Source organism: Zingiber officinale, chromosome 4A (assembly GCF_018446385.1).
Source record: "Zingiber officinale cultivar Zhangliang chromosome 4A, Zo_v1.1, whole genome shotgun sequence".
Taxonomy (NCBI): Eukaryota; Viridiplantae; Streptophyta; class Magnoliopsida; order Zingiberales; family Zingiberaceae; genus Zingiber; species Zingiber officinale.
This window is the reverse complement of record NC_055992.1, coordinates 33,422,843-33,446,969: the sequence shown is the minus strand read 5'-3', so window position 1 is coordinate 33,446,969 and position 24,127 is coordinate 33,422,843. Positions and strand designations below refer to the sequence as shown.

Below are 24,127 nucleotides of genomic sequence, written 5' to 3'. Positions count from 1 at the left end.
AAAGGATTATTAACCCTTGCTTCGCATCGATCAGATGGTGGATTCTACTGCTAGGTGTGAGTTTATATGTATGCTAGATGCTTATCAGGGATATCATCAAGTCCCACTTGCTAAGGAGGATCAAGAAAAAGTTAGTTTTATAATTGCTGAAGGTACTTATTGCTATAATGTTATGCCTTTCGAACTAAAGAATACAGGGGCCACCTATCAAAGACTTATGAATAAGGTTTTTCAAAAGAAGATCAGGAGGAATATGGAGGTTTATGTGGATGACATTCTTATCAAATCTTTAAGAGCCTCAGATTTATGTGTGGACATAGAAGAAACCTGTGGAACTCTGAGGCGGTATGGACTTAAGCTCAACCCTTACAAATGTTTATTTGGAGGCAAAAGTAAAAAATTCTTAGGATACATGGTGACTGAGCGGGAGATAGAAGCTAATCCCAGCAAAGTATAGACGCTTCAAGATATGGCTCCACCACGTAACATGAAGGAGGAGCAGAGCTTAATCAGTCTAATCACTACTCTATCACGCTTTATCTCTCGATCGGTCGATCGAAATCTTCCTTTCTTCAAGATACTCAATGGGATGAAGATTGTGACAAGACATTTGAAGAATTAAAAAATTATTTGTCTACTCTGCCTGTATTAGTCAAACCAATAGTGGGAGAGACTTTGTGAGTTTATCTGTCAGCTAATGAGCATGATGTTGACTCAGTTTTGGTGAGGCAAGAGGGAAAAGAACAACAACCTGTGTATTTCTTAAGTCATTTATCAAAAGGAGCCGAATGTCGCTACACCACACTCGAGAAATTGATTTACGGATTGATTCTGGTCGCTCGGAGATTGCGTCCTTACTTCTTATCACACCCAATCATAGTACTAACTAGCAACACTTTGGGTCGAGTACTCATTAACCTGGAGGCATCGGGACGACTTATTAAATGGACAACTGAACTTAGTAAATATGATATACAGTATCAACCCTGAGCGGCAATCAAAGCTCAAGCCTTAGCCGATTTTATAACAGAAATACAAGGTCCAAAAAAAGAAGAAACTTGGAAAATAGATGTTGATGGGTCCTTTACATGGTAAGACAGTGGAATAAGAATTCTTCTTATATCACCAAGGGAAGATCGAATGCAACTATCTGTTTGATTAAATTACATAGCTACTAACAATGAGGCAAAGTATGAGACGTTAATAGCAGGATTACAAGCTACAAGGCATGTAGGAGCCACTCGGGGTTTGATTTATTCTGATTCTCAGTTGGCAGCACAACAACTAACAGACAATTTTGAAATCAATAGTGAGAGACTCAAATTATATGCAGAAGCATTTGATAAGTTGAAGGTTGGATTCCGAGAAGTAAATATACAAAAGATTGGTTGATCAGGTAATCAAGTAGCAGATGAACTGATTAAATTGGCTTCCTCTATAATACCTTGGAGTTTAGATAGACCTGTGGAACAAACAGTGTTGGTGTCTTGTATTGAGCAACATGCGGATGTGGAGATACAAGGTGATTGGAGGGCATCAATCATCATATTTTTACAGTAAGGTATCTTGCCAGCTAACGGAGAGCAAGCACGTGTATTTAAGAAGAGAGCTAGTTGATATACTATGCTAGGGGTTCAGTTATATAAAAGGGCTTTCTCTAGTCCCCTACTCAAGTGTATTGGACTAAATGATATGCAGTATATTCTACATGAAGTGCATCAGAGTTCTTGTGGTAGTCATATGGGAGGACGATCTCTTGCTAGAAAAATATTATTAGCTAGATATTTTTGGCCAACTTTACAAGCTGATGTTGCTCAACTTGTAAGAACATGCTTATTTTGTCAGAAACATCAGAATATTCCTCATCATCCCACTGAATTATTGAAGACTTCCATTGTATCATGTCCCTTTGATTAGTGGGGGATGAATATAGTGGAACCATTTCTTATTGTATGAGCATACCATACCACCCCTCGAGAATCGACAGGGATAACTCCGTTTCATTTAATATATGGTGGTGAAGCAGTGGTCCCAATTGAAATCAGAGTTGAATCTGATCGAAGGCGTTTGTATGATGAAGATAATTCAGAGCGACGCCTTATGGAGCTCGATCTGGTAGAAGAAGTGTGGGACAAGGTAGCAACTTGGCTTATATCCTATCACCAGAGAATGAGACAAAATTATAACAAAAGGATTATTCCCAGGTTCTTTCAAGTAGGTGATTTAGTTTGGAAGTGCATCAAACCAGTCGGGGATGTTAACAAATTAGAGCCGCCATGGGGAAAACCCTACAAAGTGATACAAAAACTTGCTTTGGGCTCATATTATCTCCACGATGTAGATGGAAGAAATCTTAAACGACCTTGGAGTGTTAACCATTTACAGCCTTATCGAACATAACAAGAATGCTTGTGATCTATTTATACATGGTGTTCAGTTCTATGGTGTAATTAATGGAAAGCACGAATGCTATTAAGAGGAAATATACACATTTTCTTGAACAAATATATTAGTTTCCCTTCATGTAGTTGATCGGGGACCTTAAGGGGTGACCGGACATGCTCCTGTAAGGGGAACTGGAGACTTTAAACCTTCATGCAGTCGATCGGGGACCTTAAGGGGTGACCGGATAGACTCCCTTAAGGGGAACCAGAGACTTTAAACCTTAATACAGTCGATCGGGGATCTTAAGGGATGACCAGACAGACTCTCTTAAGGGCAACCGGAGACTTTAAACCTTCATTTAGTTGATTAGGGATCTTAAGGGGTGATCGGACAGTCTCCCTTAAAGGGAACCGGAGATTTTAGACCTTCAGTTAGTCGATTGGGGACCTTAAGGGGTGACCGGACAGGCTCCCTTAAGGGAACCGGAGACTTTAAACCTCTAGTTAGTCGATCGAGGGCCTTAAGGGGTGATCGGACAGACTCTATTAAGGGGAACCGGAGACTTTAAACTCTCAACAAGTTAATCAAAGCATATGGATTGTGAGTATTATATTTATCTCACTTCTTTCAGTGGTATAAGGCCGATTGGTTCATCATGTATAGTTATTTCGTCCGGGAATATATGCTTGACCGGCTTATTAGATAGGTCAAGAGTTCTTTATATGAACAAGGCGTTCAACCTATCATAGAAGCCCGGAGATCATCAGGAAGAATTCATTCAGCATTATATACCACTCAGGAGATAACTATGAGGTCTACTTCTTTTTATTGTAATTTCTTTATGGGTTTTTTTTTACAAGATATATATGGCGAATATATTGAAAGAGTTGATTTATATGGATACTTGTCTGGTTCCGAAGACATGGGAAGCTACACAAGGAAAGACAAGTAATTGTAAATTTTTATTAATATTTAATATATAGCAAGTAGTGTACAATAGTGATAAAATGATAAGAAAGTACAAATACAAGATTTTAAGTTCATTCAAATCTACTTAGGAAGTCTTTTGGAAGCTCCTTGTTTAGTCGTCGGCGGTTTACAAATAAGGGAGGAGGTTTCTCCCGATAGGTAACTCTCCTATCTTAATTGTCTAACTACCCCTTCAATAGATTGGGTGAGAGTTCCTACGACGCGTCGAGCATATTCCTTACCAAACTCAGGGGAATCTAAATAGGATTTGCGCCTGCTTTCCCAGCGCTCCTCCTCACCTACCTTATATGTCTGGAGTTCAGATTGTAGGCTATTTTTCTCTCCCTGTAAGGTAGTTTTCTCTGCTTTAACATTCTCTAGCTCTTTCAAAAGTGAATTTATCTGCGAATCTTGGGCTCGTAGTCTTTCCTGTTGTTGAAACAAGGTAAAATCTTTAGAGGTTAATTCTTGAGCTAGCTCAGGAGACATAGAGTCATGGGATGCTTGTAATTGTTCCAAAAGAGTAGTTTTGTGGGATAAATCTGAGAGTGCTTTGTCTTTCAGAGATTTCTTTACCCTGAGTTGAGATGTATTCCGCTGTAATTGAAGTTCCAAGTCTTTCTTTTCTTCTTCTCGAGATTGTAGTAATTGACGACAATCTTATAAGGATTTCTCTAGGTTAGCGTTGAGTTCAGCCTGTGAATTTACTTTGCCTCGTAGCTGATTGAGTTCATCATTAGGGAGGTTGGAGGCAGCTTGTAATTCCTCCACTTTGTCTTTTAAAACTCGATTAGTCCTTTCCAAATCCGCAGCTAGCTGACCCAAATGTAAGCTCGAGGCGTAGAACTAAAATAATATAGCAGCATAGTTATACTTTATAACCATAGATGTTACACTTTATAACCATAGAGAAAGGAAATTCAATTACAAACTTACTGCAGTAGCTTGGCACGTTCAGAAATGGTGCGCTCCCTTATATGTGCTTGAGAATGCATCCATGACTCAGTTAAGACACCTTTTAGCTGAAGTATCCCACATGAGGCAGGAATGGGTGCTTGACGAAGCTGGGATGGTAATCATGAGATTGTTTAAAAAGGATGGAGGAGCTGGTGGAAATTGTGGGTTGTGAAGAAGAAGGAGGAAGTTCAGAAGTGGCCAAGGAAGCTTGTGAAGATGGATCAGGAGGCGTAAGGCCACTCGATGAAGGATCTTGTTCAATAGGTGTTTCAATAGGCCCAGGAATGACCGATCTCCTGCAAGGGATTCTTTTGGCATGGGCCCTGGTGGGAGAAGAAGTTAAATCCTGAAGCAGGGGCGATGAAGCCACAGGGACAATTGGTGCCGCCTCGAGTGAAGGAACAACTAGAGGAATAACACGAGACATAGGATTAAGAAACCCTGGTCTTATCATATTGAGTGTAGAACTGGAATAAGCATATGTAGGAGGCGCAGGTTCCTTACCTATAGTATAGGAGATTTTGGAGGGAGTAATAGGAATCTGCTCAAAAGTAGCTATGGTGGAGATAAGTGGACATGAGGATGAGGTACAGGGTTTCTTATTGTCGAGAATATAGATTATTTAGGAAAGCTCTAAGGTGTAAATTATGCTAGCTAGCTGTCTTGATTATTTTTAGCAAGCTTTAATTAGCATTAATTAGCATTAATTAGCATTAATTATTCTTAATTGCTGTAAATCATTGAGCTGTAATTATATTGTAAATTATTATAAATACAATCTCAATAGGAGAGATCATTGTGCCCTCAAGTCATCTCTTTCAAGTTGGTATCAGAGCCATCCTTCCCTGTCCAGAAATTTCTTAAGCCAAAGTCATGTCTGAACACTCCAGCGAATCCACCACCATTCCTCAGTCCTCCTCACATCCCACCCAGATAACCACCATCAAGCTGAACGGCGACAACTTCTTACGGTGGTCGCAATCAGTGAAGATGTATATTCGGGGCCGAGGAATGATGGGCTATTTAACGGGTGAAAAGAAAACTCCATCGGAAAAGACCCAATGTATGCTACATGGGATGCCGAAAATTCCATGGTAATGACATGGCTCGTAAATTCCATGGAAGAGGAGATTGGCGCAAATTATATGTGTTTCCCTACGGCATATGAATTATGGGAAAACATAAATCAGATGTACTCTGATTTGGGGAATCAGTCCCAAATCTTTGAGTTGACTCTCAAACTTGGTGAATTGCGGCAAGGAGAAGAACCGGTCACCAAGTATTTCAACTCCTTGAAGAGGATCTGGCAGGACCTTGATCTTTTTGATGCATATGAGTGGAAGAATGTTGAAGATGGACAGTACCACAAGAAAACAGTGGAAGGCAGTCGTATCTTCAAATTCTTGGCTGGCCTTAATGTTGAGTTCGATGAGGTAAGAGGAAGAATCATTGGTAGGAGACCACTACCATCCCTCGGTGAAGTCTTCTCCGAAGTTAGAAGGGAGGACAGCCGGAGGAATGTTATGCTTGGCAAAAAAGGACCTACGACTATCATTGAAGGTTCAGCCCTTACCTCTACAGGCTCAAACATACGCAGAGGCACTGCCAATCTACGTAAACCAGAAGAAAAATCAGTTCTGTGGTGCGACTTTTGCAACAAGCCACGTCACACCCGAGAAACTTGCTGGAAAATTCATGGCAAACCTGCCAACTTTAAAAGCAAATCAGGTGAGAAAAATGGACGTATCTTTCCCACTGCGAATGAGGCAATGACTACTGCTAGCACCATCACAAAAGAGCATCTGGAGCAACTTCTAGCACTGTTAACTTCAAACCCATCATCCAGTACTCCTAATGTTTCTGTGGCGCATACAGGTAACGAAATAATTGCCTTTCCATGTGGTTTCGGAATTTCTACTCCATGGATAATTGATTCTGGAGCATCTGATCATATGACCAATTCCTTGAAATTGTTAAAACTATACTCACCCTGTCTTGAAAATAAAAAGGTTAAGATTGCAGATGGAAGTTTTTCACCTATTGCCGGAAAAGGTTCAGTCCAAATTTCTGAGAATATAGATCTTAAGTCTGTTCTCTATGTACCTAAACTTACATGCAATCTTCTTTCAGTCAGTAAATTATCCAAAGACTCTAACTGTCGTGTAGTTTTTTGTGACTCTCATTGTACCTTTCAGGACCGGAGCTCGGGCAAGACGATTGGCAGTGCTAAAATGGTGAATGGTCTTTACTACTTTGAGGACATTTTACCTAGTAAGGAAATTGTGCAAGGACTTAGTAGTATTAGTTCTCTTTCTGTTTATGATCAAATAATGGTTTGGCATTGCCGTTTAGGTCACCCTAGTTTTTCATATATGAAACATTTATTCCCTGATTTGTTTAAAAATATGAACCCCTTAGATTTTCAATGCGAAAGTTGTACTCTTGCAAAAAGTCCTCGTAAAACATATGTCTCTAGACCTTACCTTGAATCAAAGCCTTTTTACTTATTCCACAGTGATGTGTGGGGACCCTCAAAGGTAACTACATCATCAGGACAAAAATGGTTTGTAAGCTTTACCGATGACCATACTCGACTCTGTTGGGTTTTTTTTGATGAGAAACAAGAATGAGGTTGAGAAAATTTTTAAAGAATTCTACAATTTGATTGAAAACCAATTTCAAACAAAAATAAGTATTTTGAGAACAGATAATGGTACAGAATATTTCAATCAATCTGTAGAAATATTTTTGAGGGAAAAAGGCATCTTACATCAATCAACATGTCCTGATACTCCAGAACAAAATGGAGTCTCTGAAAGAAAAAATAGGCACTTACTTGAAGTTGCTAGGGCCATAATGTTTTACATGAATATTCCAAAGTACTTGTGGGGAGATGCAATTCTAACAACAACTTATTTAATTAATAGGATGCCTACTAGAGTTTTAAACTACATCACGCCGTTGCAATGTCTGAAAAAATACTTCCCTGAATCTCGCATCAATTCTGATTTACCCCTTAAAGTATTTGGTTGCACCGCTTATGTACACATACCTAAGAGATCACGGTCAAAATTAGATCCTAGGGCAGAAAAATGTGTTTTTATAGGCTATGCTGCAAATCGCAAAGGCTACAAATTTTTTTGTCCTCTAAAAAAACGGTTCTTTATAACAATGGATGCCACTTTCATGGAAACCAAACCATATTTTACGAAAAATTTGATTCAGGGGGAGAATCTAAGGGAACCAAATTTTTGGGAGATAACTAGAACTCTTCCAAATTTGGTTATTGACCAACCTCAAAAATCTCAAAATGAAAATAATGGGGAGTCCGAACCCATAATTGTCAACCATGAAATTGGTCTATCAGAAAAGGAAATACTTCGAATGGAAAAAAATCGAAATATCCTTGAACCTTTGGTTTATTCTAGGAGAAATGTCCTTGGAAGAAGTAGAGATGAATTAACCATTCCAGCACAAGCCTCTTTGGAAGCCCCGGGCGAAGGAACACTGAATACTCCAGGTACCTCTTTTTCCCCTAACTCACATGAAAACTCCACTTTACCTATTATTCTTGAGTCTACTAGTCCAACCTCAATTGTTCCACAAGAAAATGACCCTGACAATCTTGACCTCCCCATTGCTTTTCGAAAAGGTACCCGAACCTGTACCAAACATCCCTTTGCCAGATACATAACCCATGATCATTTATCCGAATCACATAAGGCATTTACTATTAATATTTCAAAACTTGTTGTACCTAGAAATATTCAGGAAGCACTGGAGGACAAGGATTGGAGATTAGCAATGTTTGAAGAAATGAATGCCTTACAGAAAAATGATACTTGGGAAATTGTTGAAGCACCTAAGGATCAAAAGATAGTAGGGTGCAGATGGCTCTTCACTATAAAGAGTAAACCAGATGGAAGTGTAGAGAGATATAAGGCAAGGCTTGTAGCAAAAGGCTTTACACAGACATATGGAATAGATTACCAGGAAACATTTGCTCCTGTCGCAAAAATTAACTCAATTCGAGTTCTTCTGTCACTTGCGGTCAATCTCAAATGGCCCTTATATCAGCTGGATGTTAAAAATGCCTTCCTAAATGGAGATCTAGATGAAGAAGTACTTATGAGCCTCCCTCCAGGTTTTGAAAGAAAGTTCGGAGTCGGAAAGGTGTGTAAACTGAAGAAGGCCTTGTATGGTCTAAAGCAATCCCCAAGGGCATGGTTTGAACGCTTTGGCAAAGTTGTGAAGCGACTTGGTTATGTTCAAAGTCAAGCTGATCACACCATGTTTTACAAACACTCAAAGGAAGGTAAAACAGCTGTGCTTATTGTATATGTTGATGATATTATCCTAACAGGGAGTGACTACAAGGAACTTGAAGAACTTAAAGGAAAGCTTGCAAAAGAATTTGAAATCAAGGACTTGGGAGTGTTAAAATACTTTCTTGGCATGGAGTTTGCAAGGTCCAAAGAAGGTATATTTGTCAACCAACGAAAATATGTCCTTGACTTGCTGACCGAAACTGGTATGCTGGGATGTAAGCCAGCTGAGACGCCTATGGAGCCTTACGTCAAACTACAACCAGCAACGACAGAATCAGTAAAGGAAAGGGAGCGCTATCAAAGACTTGTCGGGAGACTGATTTATCTATCACACACTCGGCCTGATATAGCATTTCCAGTAAGTGTAGTTAGCCAATTCATGCACTCGCCTGGGTTTGAACACTTCGATGCTGTGTATCGGATCCTAAGGTATCTAAAGAGAACACCCGGTAAAGGACTTCTGTTTAAAACCCGGGGACATCTACAAGTTGAAGCTTACACTGATGCTGACTGGGCAGGAAGTCTAACTGATAGAAGGTCTACTTCGGGATATTGCTCGTTTGTGGGTGGTAATTTGGTCACTTGGCGTAGCAAGAAACAAAATGTGGTAGCTCGAAGCAGCGTAGAGGCTGAGTTTAGAGCCTTAGCTCATGGAATATGTGAAGTTTTGTGGATCAAGAGACTATTATTGGAATTGAAGATATCAGAGTTGGCGCCAATAAAGATGCACTGTGACAACAGAGCAGCAATTTCAATTGCACACAATCCAGTACTTCATGATCGCACAAAGCATGTGGAAGTCGACAAGCACTTCATCAAAGAAAAAATAGACAATCATGTTATTAGTGTGGACTATATTCCCACCATTGAACAGGTTGCTGATCTACTTACAAAAGGGCTACACAAAAGATAATTTGAATGTCTAGTAAGCAAGCTGGGTATGGAAGATATATTTAAACCAGCTTGAGGGGGAGTGTCGAGATTATAGATTATTTAGGAAAGCTCTGAGGTGTAAATTATGCTAGCTAGCTGTCTTGATTATTTTTAGCAAGCTTTAATTAGCTTTAATTAGCATTAATTAGCATTAATTATTCTTAATTGCTGTAAATCATTGAGCTGTAATTATATTGTAAATTATTATAAATACAATCTCAATAGGAGAGATCATTATGCCCTCAAGTCATCTCTTTCAAGTCTTATGCTTCACAATGAAGGGATCTTCCTATTCTGATAAGCTTGAGAATTCCCTGGGTTGCACAGATGGAGGTAGTAAACCAAGAGAAGAGGAAGGATGATTGAGACGACGATCCCTTAATAAGTCTTCCCCCATTCTATTCAAGACTGCTCTTGTTAGGCGAGTATTCTTGTACATGAAAGCGGGAAGGATAACATCTGCCAGAGAAAAGAGAAACTCATGTTAAGAACAATATGAAAATGACAAAAAAATATATATAAGGAGAATAATATTACTAAAGGGGACGTCTAAGGCTGTGTCGGCTTGCCTAAGACCAAAGGCAAATAATAAATCTTCTGCGATTAAGGTAGGTAAGTTAAGCTTTGCACCTTTCAATTTTCCCATGGAAGAGCGAAGGACGAGATCTTCAAAAATATCGCCTAATTAGGGAATAGGGGGAAGGTTTCGCTGTCAGGTTATCAGATATGGTGGAGGAGAAGAAAGGTGCATAAAAAAGAAATTGTCCCGCCATTCTCCTTGAGGTGGAATTCTATGGAATAGAGTGGATTTAGGCATGATTGAAACTTAAATAAGCTATCTTCCACTTGATGGGGAATGAAGAAATGGTGGAATATGCGAGGAGATAAAGGAAAGTCAAGTAAGCGAGAAATGACAACAAAATCAACCATAATAGAAAATGATTGGGGGATGAGTTGATTCAGGGGAAGGCCAAAAAATCTACTAACATTAATAAAAAAGGGATGAATAGGAAACCTAAAACCTGATAAAACCTATTCCCAGAAGATTGCCACACTCTCTGAAGGAGGGAGGTGAGGACGATCCTTTGAAGTAGGAGCGGCTAGGTATGGAGGAAAACCATAGTTCCATTGAAGCTCATAGGCCTCTTGTACAGTAAATCTGGAAAAACATTGAGTGTACCATTCATCGGATGTCGATATTGTTAACAGGAAGGATCAGTAGGAACAAGAAGAAAAGCTAGCGGAAGGCGAAAAGTAATAAATAGGCAAACTGGAGGAAGAAGACGAAGTGTTAGAGATTTTCCACTTTTTTCTCTTAAAAGCCTTAGCAAGGTATCGAAAAAGGTGTTTTAAGTAGGAATGTTAGATCGAGGTGATAAAAAAAGTGGGGTCAAGGGGAACCATTGGATGGATTGATAAGGCGGCGGATATAATAAGATGGGTACACTTTAACACACGTGTCACCAATAGGAAAACAGTATTGGTAATCGACACAAAAGATTATGTTCCCAAGATATTAGAGCCATTACCAAGGTTAAACTTAAAAGTTCCAAAATTCCAAGAACGACCAAATATTTATGATATAAAACATGAATTATATGCTTTTCGTATTATAAATTCGGTTAGCCATAATAGGTAGATCGGGCCTTAAAGCCAATTCAAAACATATATACGTATAAACTCCATCGGTCATTATGAGCCTATCGAGTCTTAAAGTTATTTCAAAATAAGTATATATATATATATATATATATATATATATATTCGGTCGGCCGATAAGGGCTAGACGAGTATTAAGTCTGAGCGAAAATAAATACAGAAGTAAGCAAACCCGTTTAGTTAATAAAAGGTAGACAAAGGTTACTATCGAGAAATAATAAGTATGGATTAAAATAAGGGTAATCCTCCTGTACAAGACTAATGAATAATAAATCTAAAGACAATAGAACAAATCCGAGCGAATATTAAAAGTAAATGAATGCCAATTCTTATTAAAAAACAAATATTAACTCAATCATTCAGTAATAAAATCAAATCAATTGCAGAAAAAATTAACATAACCTCATCTAAGTATACAATTTTCCAGATACTTAATGGATAAGGATAAAAACAAATTGTACAAATATTTGAAACATCATAAGAAAGGGCTAACGATTAAAATTGTTAAAAAAGATTATGCATTACAAAGATACGTTGAGGATTAGATCAGTTTAGGAAACAAATCAGGAGGTCGGGTCTTAAGTAATCTTCTACGATCAAGGAAATTAGCTGGAGGGTCGGAAGCCAGATATCCTATTTCTTTTAATTGTTCTATGGGCCCATCAACCCCATGATTGAAAGCCTTGACGATGGAAGCAACGATAGGAGCATTGAATACAGGAGACTCGAGAAGTATTCTTTTCTTCTTTTCGAATCGGTCATCTTCACCCTCCTGATAGTCTACTAGATTATCTTGAGAAGCTTTCAGTTCAGTCTTCTTAGTAGAGATGTCTGCTTGGGCTTCGGTTAAGGATGAACATAGAGAGGTTATCTTTGTGTCCTTAGAGTGTAACTCGGAAACTTTAGCAGCCAATTCTAAAGCATGAGTATCCTTTAATGCTTGTGTCTGAGATGATAACTAAGCATTCTCTGTAGTAAGCTTATCTAGTCTTGATGTTAGCTCAGTGCGAAGATTGATCTCTGATTTAACTTGAGACTCGAAGTTTTCTGCAGAGGTTCTCCATTGACTCAGGTTTTTAGATTCTGCCTCAAGTAGTTTGCGAGTCTCTTGTAACTGTGTGGACAACTCATATATCTCTCTTGAGGCTTGGGAAGAAAATGCTTTAGGAGCTTGCCAATGTAGAAATGGAGTATCCTTGTTTAAGAAGGCTAGTGGAAGAAGTATCACCAGCCACAGAGCAAATTTATTTTACTAGCACTGCGATATCCCCATATCGCCCTCCTATAGATACAGCTATGGGTCCCCCAGGATACCCCCCAGCTGATGATTTAACAAGAAATCCTCCGGCTTTTCAGCCTATCTATGAGCAGCAGCCACCAAAAGCTAAATTCAAGGGAGGAATGAATAATGAGTTATGGACGCTCTCCTCTGCACAGCAGCAAAGTGGTGCATTATTTGTAATTCCGGAACAACTAAATCTTTTTGATGATGCTTTCTCAAGATGGGAGTCTATAACAAAAAACTTTGTGGCATCACAATCATTTTCAGATGCAAAGGAGAAGGTTGAATTTATCGAGAACCTCTTGGGTGAAATAGAAAAAATTACGTGGATCCAATGGCGAATGACATATGCAACAGAATATGATGCTTTGATAACAATTAGTGAAGGCCGAGAAGGAACTCAAAATGTGCTATCCCAGATGAGAAGAGTATTTTCAGCAGAAGACCCAACCCAAGGATCTACCGAAATACAAAATTCTGCTTATAGGGATCTTGAAAAACTCTCCTGTGACAATGTGAAGAATATAATTCAGTACATCAATGATTACATAAGATTAGCTGCTAAAACGGGACGGTTATATGCAGGACCAGAATTATCAGAAAAATTCTAGCTTAAGATGCCTGGAGATCTTGGAAACAGGATTAAAGCAGCTTTTGAAGCAAAACACCCTGTCCTTACGGTAGGAGTGCTACCCAGAGTCATCTTTGCTCATAAGTTCCTAGAACAAGAATGTAAGGATGCAACATTTAAAAGATCATTAAAAGACCTTACGTTCTATAGCCAGATTCCTATCCCAGGCTATTATCAGAAATCTGGAACAAGGAAGATGGGTGTGCGACAATCCAGAACCTATAAAGGTAAACCTCACAACTCTCATGCAAGAATTGAAAAAAGAAAGCATTTACTAAGAAACAAAAAATGTAAATGCTACTTGTGCGGACAAGAAGGGCATTTCGCGAGAGATTGCCCTAATGAGAAAAGGAATGTAAAAAGAGTAGCAATATTTGAGCAGCTAGATCTTCCAAAAGATTGTGATATACTCTCAGTACAAGAGGGAGAAGCTCAGAGTGACGCTATTTTTAGCCTATCTGAAGGAGTAGATAGTATATATGTGGTGCATCAATCCCTTCAAACTCTTCAAATAAACTCCATATATATGCTTGGCCTAGAAGATGGGGGTTATCGACAACAGATTCGGTTATCAGAAGAACAATCAAATTGCTTACATCAATGGAAACACAACGAAAGAATATTTGTCCCTCAATCTCATATGTGCACATGTTGCAAACGAGCAACTCTACAAAGAGCAAGGATACATTGTCCTGAGTGTCTTCTTATAGTATGCAACCTTTGTGGGTCATACTACTTCAATAAAGAGGTACCAATTACTCCCGCTCCTGCTACACCATTCAACCCTAATAACCTTATATATGAGCAACGAAACTATATTATATGGTGTGAAGAAGAAATAAAAAGGTTGCAGGAAGAGGTCAAATACTACAAGTCCCAACTGGAAGCAATACAGTTAGAGCAAAAACTGCAGAAGGATTTCCATGACCTAGGAGAAGAAGAAGAAGAAACAGCCAACATGTTAATAGAAGAAGTAGTAGCTTCTAATCCAAGTCCCAGGTTGGTAAAAAACATGTTATATAACCTAACGGTTGAAATGAACATTCCAGGGATTTCAAAATTCAAATTGAAAGCAATATTGGACACTGGAGCTATAACTTGTTGCGTAGATCAACGATCAGTCCCTAAGGAGTCTCTGGAACAGAATACATTTATAGTAAGCTTCAGTGGAGTTAATTCTCAGCAAACAACAAAAATGAAGATGAAAAGTGGTCGAATGACTATCAGTGATAATATTTCAGAATCCCTTATACTTATAGCTTTCCAATGACTTTGGGTGATAATATACAATTTATCATCGGGTGCAACTTCATAAGAGCCATGCACGGAGGACTCAGAATTGAAGGAAATACGATAACGTTTTACAAAAATCTTACAACCATTAATACGTTACCCTCTGTAAATATAACTATTGAAGAATTGGAGCTGGATGAGGAAGAATATATCCAAATAAAGGAAATGGTTCACATCTCAGTTGGGACAAGAAACCAATCCTTTGAGCAAAAATTTAGTCCTCTTCTACAAAAATTAAAAGATCAAGGGATAATTGGGGAGAACCCCTTGCAACACTGGCAGAAGAATCAGATTGTGTGTCAACTGGATATTTAAAATCCAGAATTTATTATAGAAGACCGTCCATTGAAGCACTTAACTCCTATACAAAAGGAGGCCTTCACAAAGCATGTTAAAGCCCTACTGAATTTCGGGATAATTCGACCCAGTAAGAGCCGACACCTAACGACCGCCATAATCATGAATTCTGGTACAACTATTGACCCCATTACAAAGGAAGAAAAGAAAGGAAAGGAAAGACCGGTATTCAATTACAAGCGTCTTAATGATATCACGCATAAGGACCAATACAGTCTACCGGGTATCAATACCATCCTAAAGAAGGTCAGTAACAGTTGTATCTTCTCTAAATTTGATTTAAAAAGTGGTTTCCACCAGGTTGCCATGCATCCCGATTCAATTGAATGGACTGCATTTTGGGTCCCTGATGGTCTATACGAATGACTGGTCATGCCTTTCGGACTCAAAAATGCACCAGCAGTTTTTCAAAAAAAGATGGATGCATGCTTTAAAGGTACAGAAGATTTCATTGCTGTTTATATAGATGACATCCTAGTATTTTCTCCGGATGAAAGAAGTCATGAGCAACATCTTCAAAAGATGTTGAACATTTGCCAAAAGAATGGATTAATCTTGAGCCCTACGAAGATGAAAATTGCAGTCCCCGAAATTGAGTTCTTAGGGGCCATTATTGGAAATTGCAGAATTAAACTCCAACCCCATGTAATTACAAAGTTTGCGGACTTCAATGATAATGAGCTCAAGACAACCAAAGGAATGAGATCATGGCTAGGACTCCTGAATTATGCCAGAAATTACATACCTAACTTAGGTAAACTACTTGGGCCTTTGTATGCTAAGACGCTCCCAAATGGAGAAAGAAAATTAAATCAGCAGGATTGGGATTTGATTCATCAACTCAAGAACAAGGTACGACAGTTACCAGACCTTAAAATACCTCCACCTGAATGTTATATGATTCTAGAAGTAGACGGATGCATGGATGGTTGGGGTGGTATTTGCAAATGGAAAAAGAAAAAATTTGACCCAGTCTCTTCATAAAAGATTTGTGCTTATTCTAACGGCAAGTTTAATATACCAAAATCTACAATAGATGCTGAGTTATATGCTGTTATGAACACTATGGAAGCACTAAAAATTTATTTCCTGGATAAAGCTGAACTTCTGATTAGAACAGATTGCCAGGCAATTATAAGTTTTTTTGGGAAAACAGCAAATCATAAACCCTCTAGGGTTCGATGGATTTCTTTTACTGATTACATTATGGGAGCTGGACCAATGGTGCAATTCGAACATATAGACGGAAAAAATAATCAGGTAGCTGATTCTCTATCTCGTCTAATTCACGTGTTAATATTTTCAGAATGGCCGGAGCAGCACCTAGATCAACTCACTTTACTGGTACCAGCTATAAAGGAAGTCCAGAACTAGCCACATCCGCAAGATCAGGAGTTGCTGAACAAGATGGTCCAAACCCTCTTGATTTCGCTGAGCAATACCAAAGAAAGGTTAACACAAGACATGAGAAACCATTCCCACAAGAAGAGTTCCACCAAATCACAGAAGATCTACACACTATTGAGCAAAGGGTTGCCATCCGAGCTGTCAATGCAATGCAACAACTCAGAATTATCCATTCCCTCAAAAAGCAAGAATGCAATAAGTGCTGAGGAAAAGATAATTGGTGGAACGACTGGTACCCCGCATTAGAACAATGCGACAAACAACTTTCACATGCTGCGTATCTCCTTCAGGATTGTGTAACCAGAATGAGCAACTTTAAAGTTTAAGCATGGTGGACCCAAAGATTCGTGCTGCTCTGTATAAAGTAGTGTTGTCCTGTCAAATAATGCTCTACTTTTCTAAAGTAGATGCTCCACTAGCTGTTGTAGTGTTGTCCTGTCAAATAATGCTGTCCTGTCAAATAATGCTCTACTTTTCTAATGTAGATGCTCCACTAGCTGTTGTAGTGTTGTCCTGTCAAATAATGCTCTACTTTTCTAAAGTAGATGCTCCACTAGCTGTAAATTAGAGTCTGTACTAAAGATTCATTCTTATCAACAAACGTGACGATGGGGCCCAAGGCGCACCCGACGTTTGTTATAAGACTTGGAATTGAACCTCTTGCAAGATATTGAGCATCCACTCAAATCTTACCTGAGGTAGCTTGTAAGGTGCATAAACTTATCAATTTCTCAATTTTTCTCAATTTCCGCTTCCACTTCGTCACTCTCCCTTGGTATCAGAGCTTGTCATACTCTAGTTCTTTAAGCTTGTTGGTATTATGCAACCCTGAGAAGCAAAAGGACAGATCCTAACTTGATAAAGAAAGGCAAGGAGGCCTCAAGAAGTCAAGGGCACATATGTATGAGATTTTCTGGGAAGGAACTGCCCTCGCCTGAAGAACAAGAGTCCCTGTAAGTTCTGATAAGCTTTTATGAGCACCTTTGTTATTGCAAGAAATACTATTTCTTATCGAGAAGCTTTTTCAGCCACCGAACCCATAGAAACCCCTTCTATTGGATTTGCTAAACCCAGTGATTTCAAGGTGTAACGCCTGGAATCACTACTATTATTAAGCAAAACAACACCAAAATCCATTTACTTACCAAAATAGCTGAAACCTTAAGGGAAATCCAGCAGGAGCTTCGAAAACAAAACACTCCTCACACTCCTCTTCCACAAGACTTAATTTCTAAACTTCAAAACCTATCTCTTGTCCCTTCTAAACCCAAGGAAAAGCCAGGAAAGTTAAGGGTATTCAAGGATCCATATAAAATCCTAAAACAGGAGCAGGAAAAATTAAAAGGTATATGGCTGCCACCAGAACTGAACAACAGATAGCTACTATACCTTTATTCGAAGATCAAATAAGAAGGTACAGAAGGAATCAACGACGCCTTTATAACACTCAACAAGCAGCAAGACGGATTGAGCGTCAACTTACTGGTGGAGGAACCACAAGATATATCCTTGAACAGCAACTAGAACCAGAAGCCCAGTTACAACTTTCAATGCAAGAGCGAGCATCCATAGGGCTGTAAACGAGCCGAGCCGAGCCGAGCTTTGAGGTGTTCAAGCTTGTTTGATAAGATAACCGAGCCGAGCCGAACCGAGCTTAAAATGAACCAAGCTTTTGAAATGAGTGTTCAAGCTTGGCTTGATTTATTTTTTATGAGTTTGAGCTTGTTTGAAGCTTGGCTTGAGCTTGGTTCGTTTAGATGTTATCAATCTCTCAATTCAAGCTTGGCTTGAGCTTGGTTCGAGCTTGGCTTAAGCTTGGTTCGAGCTTGACTTGAGCTTGATTCGTTTAGATGTTATCAAGCTCTCAATTCAAGCTTGTTTGATTGTTTGAAACTTTTAATTATTTGATTGGTTATTAAGATTGATAATTTAAATTTATTTATTTATTTAATTTAATTATTTATTTAGGATATTGAAAAGAGTTTTATTAATAAATATGGTTCGTGAACATTGTTCACGAACGTTGTTCACGAACATTGTTCACGAACGTTGTTCACGAACGTTAACGAGCTGAACACATATGTGTTCAAGCTTGTTTGTTTAGCTTAACGAGCTGTTCAAGCTTGTTTGTTTGATTAATCCTATGTATATTGAACGAACATAAACAAGCTCTTACCAAGCCGAACACCAAACTTGTTCACGAACGCTTGATTCATTTACAGCCCTAAGCATCCATAGTACCTGCAGAGGTACTATATCATTCCAGAAGAGATGACGCACATCATCGGGTTTATGTGCACAGATCAGAAGAAGCAATATTAGTAACAGACAATCACCAGGTTTATAGAAACTTCATTCAAGAAGAAAGCTTTGCTCATTTACAAAGAAGTCGCATGCAATACATTCACCTGGGGGTGCTCCAGGTACGTATTCAAATCCTACACAGGCAATATGAAGGAACCATTGCGCTGGTAGTCTTTAGAGATAATCGATGGCAAGGAGACCAAGCTATTTTAGCAATAATGGAAGTAGATCTGAAACGAGGAAGTCAAATGATCTATGTGATCCCAGAAGTTATGATGACTATTGGGGACTTTTACAGAAATATTCAGATTTCCATCCTTACAAGAGGATATGAAGCTTGGCAAAATAGCGAAGCTAATTTGCTAATTACCAGAGGTATGGTAGGAAGGCTTTCTAACACACCTAATGTTGGATTTGCCTATGAAGTGCAGGGAGTTGTGGACTATTTAACCTCTCATGGTGTAAATGCTCTCCTTGGACGAAGATTGTCAACAAGAAGTTTACAAGGGTTAAATTGGGTAATAAACCCAACTCAAATTTCAATACCAATGCAACCCGCTGAGGTAAATAATCAAACCATGATGGACGGAAGAATTTCACTGAGTTTCAACAACTATACTGCTGCTCCAACACCAGAACAATCAAAATATAATGACAAAGATGAAGCGATACTAGCAGTTTTGATAGAAACAAAACCAGGAGTCTATGTCTATTATGATGGGGAAGCTGATGATTACTATGAGGAGCAAAAATCAAAATATAAGACAGGAAGATGGGATACTCTCGGCCAACCTAGTGGAAAATTTGACTACTATGTCAATTATGATATCCCAGAAATTCCTTCTTTTCCCGAAATCCCTCCTACTGGATGGGATGATGAAGTTGGTGAGACAAACAACTCACAAAAAGAAGAATCTATAGCCGCAAGTGAAAGGTATTCTTCAACAACCGAACCACATATTCTCATAAATAAAATTACTCCAAATGCAGTTACACCTTCAAGGCAATCGGAGGGATCAGCAGGACTAGACATCTCAGCAAGTCATGCAACAGTCATAGAACCTTATGGCCGAGATTTAATCCACACCGGCCTACGATTTGAAATCCCATACAGATACTATGGGAGATTAGCATCAAGATCAGGCCTGGCTTGGAAAACTGGAATTGAAGTTGGAGCTGGAGTCATTGACTCTGATTACAGAGGAGAAGTTCAGGTACTTCTATTCAATCGAACTAACCTCCCGATTTATATTTCTCAGCAGCAGAAGGTAGCACAGTTAATACTTGAAAAAATAGTCATTCCGGAGGTCTATGAAGTTCCTCATCTTAGTCACACAGAAAGAGGAAACAAAGGGTTCGGATCAACTGAAGCCCAAAGTCAGCCACCTTTAATCCCAGAAAAGGACCAAGCTCTTACTTCACAAGATCCACGATATTTTACTTCACAAGATATATTTGCCCTTTTAATGCCCAAGGAAACAACAGCAGTCCTTGTTCAAGATGATTCATTTCTAAGTAATTTTGAGCAAGACCATGCAGTGGATACAAGCCCAGGGGCCGCTGTACCACGGTCCATGGACCCTACTCTTAATTATCAAGATCTTGATGATTCTTATTTGGTCTATATACAATATTTATCCACTCTCAGTGGGCAGCAACTACCACAATGGGATAATTCTCCTGATTCTGAAGATCACTGGACTAACCCATTTGCAAGCGAAGGTGGTGGGAGGCAAGAGGCATTTATTCAATTAAACCCTCAGGAATGCGACAAATTCATAGAACTAGTCGCTGCCAATGTTGAAATGGAGTATCCTTGTTTAAGAAGGCTAGTGGAAGAAGTATCACCAGCCACAGAGCAAATTTATTTTACTAGCACTGTGATATCCCCATATCGCCCTCCTACAGATACAACTATGGGTCCCCCAGCTGATGATTTAACAAGAAATCCTCCGACTTTTCAGCCTATCTATGAGCAGTAGTCACCAAAAGCTAAATTCAAGGGAGGAATGAATAATGAGTTATAGACGCTCCCCTCTGCACAGTAGCAAAGTGGTGCATTATTTGTAATTCCGGAACAACTAAATCTTTTTGATGATGCTTTCTCAAGATAGGAGTCTATAACAAAAAACATTGTGGCATCACAATCATTTTCAGATGCAAAGGAGAAGGTTGAATTTATCGAGAACCTCTTGGGTGAAATAGAAAAAATTACGTGGATCCAATGGCGAATGACATATGCAACAGAATATGATGCTTTGATAAAAATTAGTGAAGGCCGAAAAGGGACTCAAAATGTGCTATCCCATATGAAAAGAGTATTTTCAGCAGAAGACCCAACCCAAGGATCTATCGAAATACAAAATTGAGAAAAATTGAGAAATTGATAAGTTTATGCACCTTACAAGCAGGGAGAGTGACGAAGTGGAAGCGGAAATTGAGAAAAATTGAGAAATTGATAAGTTTATGCACTTTACAAGCTACCTCAGGTAAGATTTGAGTGGATGCTCAATATCTTGCAAGAGGTTCAATTCCAAGTCTTATAACAAACGTCGGGTGCGCGTTGGGCCCCATCGTCACGTGTGTTGATAAGAAGGAATCTTTAGTACAGACTCCAATTTACAGCTAGTGGATCATCTACTTTAGAAAAGTAGAGCATTATTTGGCAGGACAACACTACAACAACTAGTGGAGCATCTACTTTAGAAAAGTAGAGCATTATTTGACTGGACAACACTACTTTATACAGAGCAGTGTGAATCTTTGGGTCCACCATGCTTATACTTTAAAGTTGCCCATTCTGGTTACACAATCCTGAAGGAGATACGCAGCATGTGAAAGTTGTTTGTCGCATTGTTCTAATGCGGGGTACCAGTCGTTCCACCAATTATTTTTTCCTCGGCACTTATTGCATTCTTGCTTTTTGAGGGAATGGATAATTCTGAGTTGTTGCATTGCATTGATAGCTCGGATGGCAGCCCTTTGCTCAATAGTGTGTAGATCTTCTGTGATTTGGTGGAACTCTTCTTGTGTGATTGGTTTCCCATATCTTGTGTTAACCTTTCTTTGGTTTTCTCAGCGAAATCAAGAGGGTTTGGACCATCTTGTTCAGCAACTCCTGAGCTTGCGGATGTGGCTGGTTCTGGACTTCCTTTATAGCTGGTACCAGTAAAGTGAGTTGATCTAGGTGCTGCTCCGGCCATTCTGAAAATATTAACACGTGAATTAGACGAGATAGAGAATCAGCTACCTGATTATTTTTTCCGTCTATATGTTCCAATTGCACCATTGGTCCAGCTCCCGTAATGTAATCAGTAAAAGAAATCCATCGAACCCTAGAGGGTTTATGATTTGCTGTTTTCCCAAAAAAACTTATAATTACCTGGCAGTCGGTTCTAATTAGAAGTTCAGCTTTATCCAGGAAATAAATTTTTAGTGCTCCCATAGTGTTCATAACAGCATATAACTCAGCATCTATTGTAGATTTTGGTGGATTAAACTTGCCGCTAGAATAAGCACAAATATTTTCTGATGTGACCGGGTCAAATTTTTTCTTTTTCCATTTGCAAATACCACCCCAACCATCCATGCATCCGTCTACTTCTAGAATCATATAGCATTCTAGTGAAGGTATTTCAAGGTCTGGTAACTGTCGTACCTTGGTCTTGAGTTGATGAATCAAATCCTAGTCCCGCTGATTTAATTTTCTTTCTCCATTTGGGGGCGTCTTAGCATACAAAGGCCCAAGTAGTTTACCTAAGTTAGGTATGTAATTTCTGGCATAATTCAGGAGTCCTAGCCATGATCTCATTCCTTTGGTTGTCTTGAGCTCATTATCATTGAAGTCCGCAATCTTTGTAATTACATGGGGTTGGAGTTTAATTCTGCAATTTCCAATAATGGCCCCTAAGAACTCAATTTCGGGGACTGCAATTTTCATCTGTTGGGTTTTTCGGGCCGCGAAAACCGCTTTTTCGCGTCGCGGAAACCCCGAAACTCCCTAGCCATTGGATCCGTGCGAAGAAAACTTTCGAAAATACGAGTACGAGTTTCAAACTATGATCTACAGTAGATCTACAAAGGAAAAACATTTTATACCTTCGATGCGTGTCCGTCGCGAATCCCGCTCGTCCAAGGTACGCCGGATCTCGTGATTGTCAACGTAGACAATCCTCTAGAAGTATCCACACGAACAAGATGTGTTCTCTAACACACAAGGATGGAGAAGAGAGCACCACAAGTGTGCTAGCACTCTCTAGGGCTCTTGGGTAGGATTGGAAGAAGAAGAAAGGAAAAGAAGAGAACACACTCCTCTAAAATCTCTATGTGACTTTCACTAACCTTTCTTCTTGGATTAGATTCACTCTCCTTTCTTCTTGGATTGCGTGAAACCCACGACCAAGAGAAGAGAATAGCAAGAAGAGAGTTTAGGAGGAAGAAGATCACTTGAATGAGAGTTACTCTTGCAAAATGAAACTCTTTTCATCAAATTAAGTGGTTTGTAACCTCCATGGGATACCAAGAGTCACAACTCTTGGTAACTCCCATGAGGTGGCACTTCACTTAAGTAACCATGATGATGTGGAGCATCATCATTGGTCCACTTAATGTCAACTCACCAATGAGGTGGCATAAAGTCAAGTCAAACTTGACTCTTCATCTTCCTCTCAAGTCAAGTCAAACTTGACTTAATCTCTCTCATGGTTGATCTAATCCAACCATTTAATTCAAGTCAATTTAATATAATGAATCTAATTCATTTAATTAAATTGATTCAATAAGTCATAATCTAAATTAGACTCATTGAACACATGAATCAACTTGAGTCCAACTCAATTAGCCCAACTAGGATTACTCTTAATCCAATTTGATTCATCAAATGAATCTAATCCTCTTGGTTCATTATATGAACCTAATCTCCATCCACTTGTTCTTTGTGTGTGACCCAATAGGTTCTTGTAACGTTAGTAATGCCCCTAAACTCATTTAGAAACATAAGTAATGAGCGGTATCTAGCAATACATCATTACTACCCAAGTTACAAGAATGTTGAGATCCAGCATCACCTTGTGACTACTAATTGTGACTCCTCACAATATATGACAAGTGTCCTTCTATCCTAGACATCTAGATTGATCAATGTGAGGCATAGACCGTGTCATCCTCTAATCAATCTAAATCTTGAACTCCAAGTAGACTCACTCAATCAAATGAGCTCAATATCTCATATTGACTCATTTGGGCATGGCCATGCACTTCGTGGTCTCACTCTATCAAGAATACCGATGTCTCTCTCGTCATATAGGAGGGATAGATCCCATCTACATCACTCACATCCCTCCGCATAATTTGTTACATACCTAGTAATCGCCTTTAGTCCACCTAGTTACGGGTGACGTTTGACGAAACCAAAGTACATAACTCCTTATGTAGGGAACCATGGTGACTTCAGGTCTAAGGACTAGTAGTCATACTAATAGCCACATGAAAAAGTATATGACACTCATATAACGATCCATGATACTTTCTCATGGCGGGTCATTCAGTATACATTCTCCAATGCATACCCATGTGTCAACTTGATATCTCTATATCCATGACTTGTGAGATCAAGTCATCGAG

The 24,127-nt window shown here is 39.1% G+C and overlaps 1 protein-coding gene across 2 annotated transcripts in view; it reads left to right on the top strand.

The window, feature by feature from the left end:
- The window catches only part of LOC121969790 (uncharacterized protein YnbD-like), a 73,391-nt gene that overhangs the window by 26,377 nt on the left and 22,887 nt on the right, over window positions 1-24,127 (top strand). The window contains exon 3 of one of the 2 annotated variants that reach the window (XM_042520039.1): window positions 6,507-7,281. The exons of the other annotated variant lie outside the window; for it this stretch is intronic. Coding sequence (XP_042375973.1) covers window positions 6,507-6,541 — 35 coding nt within the window. The 3' untranslated portion in view covers window positions 6,542-7,281. Of the gene's footprint in view, window positions 1-6,506; window positions 7,282-24,127 lie in introns of those variants that run through there. 2 annotated transcript variants of the gene reach the window in all.